The 5,137-nt window shown below is 33.3% G+C and overlaps 1 protein-coding gene across 1 annotated transcript in view; it reads right to left on the bottom strand.

Moving 5' to 3' along the window:
• Positions 1 to 5,137, bottom strand: part of LOC106467323 (uncharacterized protein PFB0145c-like) — a 54,753-nt gene that overhangs the window by 22,997 nt on the left and 26,619 nt on the right. The window contains exons 3-4 of the mRNA XM_022395485.1: positions 2,768 to 2,885; positions 2,510 to 2,563 (exon numbers count right to left, since the gene is read on the bottom strand). Coding sequence (XP_022251193.1) covers positions 2,510 to 2,563; positions 2,768 to 2,885 — 172 coding nt within the window. The remainder of the gene's footprint in view (positions 1 to 2,509; positions 2,564 to 2,767; positions 2,886 to 5,137) is intronic.

The raw sequence follows: 5,137 nt of genomic DNA, 5'->3' as shown, positions 1-5,137 counted from the left end.
ATCGTGTATCATACACACTATCAATATACAGAACTAGTATCGTGTATCATATACACTATCAATATACAAAACTAGTATCGTGTATCATATACGCAATCAATATACAGAACTAGTATCGAGTATCATATACACTACTATGAATATACAGAACTAGCATCATGTATCATATACATTATCAATATACAAAACTAGTATCGTGTATCATATACGCAATCAATATACAGAACTAGTATCGAGTATCATATACACTACTATGAATATACAGAAGTAGCATCGTGTATCATATACATTATCAATATACAAACTAGTATCGTGTATCGTATACACTATCAATATACAAACTAGTATCGTGTATCATATACACTATCAATATACAGAACTAGTATCGTGTATCATATACACTATCAATATACAGAACTAGTATCGTGTATCATATACACTATCAATATACAAAACTAGTATCGTGTATCAATATACAGAACTAGCATCGTGTATCATATACACTATCAATATACAGAATTAGTATCGTGTATCATATACACTATCAATACACAGAACTAGTATCGTGTATCATATACACTATCAATATACAAAACTAGCATCGTGTATCATATACACTATCAATATACAGAACTATTATCGTGTATCAATATACAGAACTAGTATCGTGTATCAATATACAGAACTAGTATCGTGTATCATATACACTATCAGTATACAAACTAGTATCGTGTATCATATACACTATCAATATACAAACTAGTATCGTGTATCATATACACTATCAATATACAGAACTAGTATCGTGTATCATATACACTATCAATATACAGAACTAGTATCGTGTATCATATACACTATCAATATACAGAACTAGTATCGTGTATCATGTACACTATCAATATACAGAACTAGTATCGTGTATCAATATACACTATCAATATACAGAACTAGTATCGTGTATCATATACGCAATCAATATACAGAACTAGTATCGAGTATCATATACACGGCTGTGACTAAAACCTAATGGACAAAAGGTAATGCTGTGACTAAAACACTAATGGACAAAAGGTAAGGCTGTGACTAAAACACTAATTGGCAGAAAGCACAGTAAGGTTGTGACTCAAAAGAAACGAAACAAGTATAAGACAAAGCGTTCATGCAAATAGAAATCTTGGTACATAATTGAAATTCCAACACGACCCGCACAATAATCAATTGTTCAATTATATGGGTCTTTACTCCATCATTTTCGGATCCAGTGATGCTATATATGCGAGGCTGCACTTTTATTAAAACCATATTCGAAGGTAGGATTGGTGGGAAGAAGAAGAAGAGATGAGTAAGAAATAGTGTTAATTCATATTACGTATTGAATACTAGTAATGAGCAATAACTTGTTAATAAAACAAATTAATTATTGTACGTATCGTTTTAAGGTTTTAGTTATGTACCAATATTTCTATGAGAATATTTACAATTTTTACAGTTTAATTGTTTTTTTTCGTTTCTTGACAGCCTTTCTGTTCCGTTTGTCCTTAAGGGTTTTTGCATACTGATAGTGTACATGATACACGATACTAGTTCTGTATATTGATAGTGTATATGATACACGATGCTAGTTCTGTATATTGATAGTGTATATGATACACGATACTAGTTTGTATATTGATAATGTATATGATACACGATACTAGTTCTGTATATTGATAGTGTACATGATACACGATACTAGTTCTGTATATTGATAGTGTTAATGGACAAAAGGTAAGGGTTTTAGTCACAGCATTACCTTTTGTCCATTAGTGTTTTAGTCACAGCCTTACCTTTTGTCCATTAGTGTTTTAGCTACAGCCTTACTGTGCCTTTTGTCCATTAGTGTTTTAGCTACAGCCTTACTGTGCCTTTTGTCCATTAGTGTTTTAGCTACAGCTTTACTGTGCCTTTTGTCCATTAGTGTTTTAGCTACAGCTTTACTGCGCCTTTTGTCCATTAGGGTTTTAGTCACAGTCTTACTGTGCCTTTTGTCCATTAGGGTTTTGTATTGATTGGATTTTTTTTAACATGGTGTATTCAATAATCCTACTTTCTTATTATTAAAGAAAAGATATGTGTATACCAGATATAGTTTAAATATAACTATCATAATTTAAAAGTGAACACTTTCGTGACTACTGGACACTTAATTGCTAGTTGCTAAGTTACAGAAAACAACATTATAAATACATGCGCTTCACTGACTTTCAGAGAAAACTTCACAAAATGTGAAGATTTTAAAATATTGTTTTTATCACTAGTGTGATAATATTATTAATTTCATTAATGTAGGCTAGAAGATATCCTTTAGAAATAATATAGCACCGAAAAGACAGAGAATCTTAAAGCAGTAATGTTACTTTGACGACGATTTTATAACTAATTAAATTAATAATGAAGTAAAACGTGGGGCGCTGAAGTCACTAGTAAAAGAAAACAAACAGGAAAAGTAAATGAACGATAAACTTACGAAAGGTGGCATATAATTTTTAGTTTTCATATCCTTCTCTTGATGTGGCTTCACCTAGACGACAAGTTAAGATATTATTCTAACTTATTAGTGATGCTGCTCATATAATATAGCGTTTATTGTATTGAAATAGAAATCAGTGTTTTGTTAACAACATACGTCCATAAAAAGTCAACTGCCAATATATTTTCAAAGATGACCACTGGCATTAAGTTAATTGATAGGCATTTTATTAACGAAAAATATAAAGACATCAACCTGAGTGAAATTCCTTCCAACACTTCGTAAGAACAAGTAATTCTTGGGAAGAACGTCTTGGCCCAATTGGTCGTTGATAACCTTCCTGAGCTCGGTGAGGTTTGCCGTTGGTAAAACCCTGAGAAAAACGTAAGCAAATGCCGAACAAGTAATGTTAATTGCTGTATAACAGGCAGGCTAAATTATCAACTTATTCCTTCAGAGACAATCACAAAACTATAGCGTATCTAAAATACAAATATTTTATAACTGTTTTGATAAAAGAGTTAGCACAGAGGATCACATATAAAGTGTAATAGCTTAAAATAAGAGCCAAAACTCGAGCGCTTTCGAATAGTTGACTATTCTTCTTCTTTGTTCTCCTGATATTATATGTGAAGATTTTGAGCTAATATTTATTACATATTAAAATATCTTTGGTATTTTCACATACTCTTAACATACACCATGGCCATTGTAATATTAAAATAGTTAAATAAATACTTTAAATAACTTAAAGCGTACTTTTCCCCAAAGAGGGCAGAACGCTGCTAGGAGAGGACATCTGTTTTAACCACTCACACCACAGTAATGTGTTGTCAGTCAGTCAGTCAGTAGACACTAAAATGACGTCATATAAGGGACGCTTAATGTTGTAATTGTACTGTCGTAACGTCAGTATAACATGCGCATGCCATGAATCACGAGAGGAATTATGCACTCTGTCGGCTACAACGTAGCATAACATATGAACTTCAAAAGCAAAAAATAAAAATATTTGTTACTCTTAATTTTGGATTTATTTACTCTTGAATCAGGACACTTTCGGGGACCCTGCGGAAGTACATCTAGTATAATAATACCTGATTAGAGCAATTATTTCAGACACTTTTAACTTTCAAATGGAAAAGGCATATGTACAAGGTACATCCCCAAAAATGTATGTTTAATATTTCTTTAGACGTGGGAGTTGCCCAGTCATGTAGTTCACTGTCTTTATCATTCAAGTAACAATGGCTGGAGACGGCTTGAATGGGTAATGAAGAAAAACTTTAATATAAGTTTAACATAACAGCAAGTGTACAAAGTTTCGACAAGGTTTTGTCATCATCTTCACTTCTTTAAAACCTATTGCAAAGTTTATTTTGAAACCTCTTAAGTACCGGCTTTCGGATTATGACACCACAAGTTTTTTTTAAACCTATTTGATATAGTCCACGTAATTATAACCTTCACACATACTACTGGGTGTTTCTTTTAAACCCTGTTTCCTACAATCCACATGACTATGATCTTCACAGATAACACTAGGACTTTCTTTTTCCCATCCTTTATTTTTCTATGTAAGTAAAAGGCTCAAAGATGTTTTGAACATCATTGTCACTACCTTACACACTGCCAGAGACCATCTTTGTCACTACCTTACACACTGCCAGAGACCATCTTTGTCACTACCTTACACACTGCCAGAGCTCTTCTATAGTCACTACCTTACACACTGCCAGAGCCCTTCTATAGTCACTAAATCACACACTCCCAGAGCTCTTCGTTTAAAATCCTTTCAGTACTTCTGTCTCAATAGTAGTCGCGTGCGAAAGAATGCAGATAGTCTCTTGTACCTCCTCCCTCTCCCTCTAGCTCAGTGATACATTTGTGGGCTTATAACGCTAAAATCATATTTCTATACCGCGATGAGCAGAGAACAAATAACCTATTCTGTAGCCTTGTACTTCAAATAAAAAAAACAAGTGTGCGATACAACAGGAGAACCAGTAAAAATTGGTTTTATATGCAATAAAAATTTTGATTTAACGTTCTAGCGGATTAACACCCAAAAACATTAACCAGGTGTTATGTCAGAGTACTAGTCATAGCCCTCTTAAATTTCACGTCCCCGGTGGCTCAGCGGAGAGTTATAACACTAAAAATTAAATTTCGATAACCGGTGTGAACACAGAAGAGATAGCTGATTGTGTAGCTTTCATCCGACAGAACAGTGGTAATTCTGCGAATTTACAATGCTAAAATCCGAAGTTCGATTCCCCGCGATTGACACAGCATATAACCCAATGTGGCTTTGTTCTAAAAAGAAACAAAAAAGAAAGTTGAATTTCAGCAGAAAGTTCAATTACAACCGTAATGTTACTACAACATAGGTTTTAACTCTTATCACAAGTAGTAAGTGCATATCTAACACAATTTTTATCCCAAAACACAGCTATTTCACACGTGTGAGTGGGGTGGGAATTCAAAGTTGTATGACTTAAAGACGACTTACTGACTGTGTATAAACACCGTTTCGATTATGTATTATTTTCTATTTTAACAGTATCAAATGGTTTGTTTATTTGAAGGTAAACACAAAGCTACACAATGGGCTATCTGTGCTCT

This window comes from Limulus polyphemus, unplaced genomic scaffold (genome assembly GCF_000517525.1).
Source record: "Limulus polyphemus unplaced genomic scaffold, Limulus_polyphemus-2.1.2 Scaffold2568, whole genome shotgun sequence".
NCBI lineage: Eukaryota > Metazoa > Arthropoda > Merostomata > Xiphosura > Limulidae > Limulus > Limulus polyphemus.
Note: the sequence above shows the minus strand (reverse complement) of the source record. Positions and strands in the feature narration are given on the sequence as shown.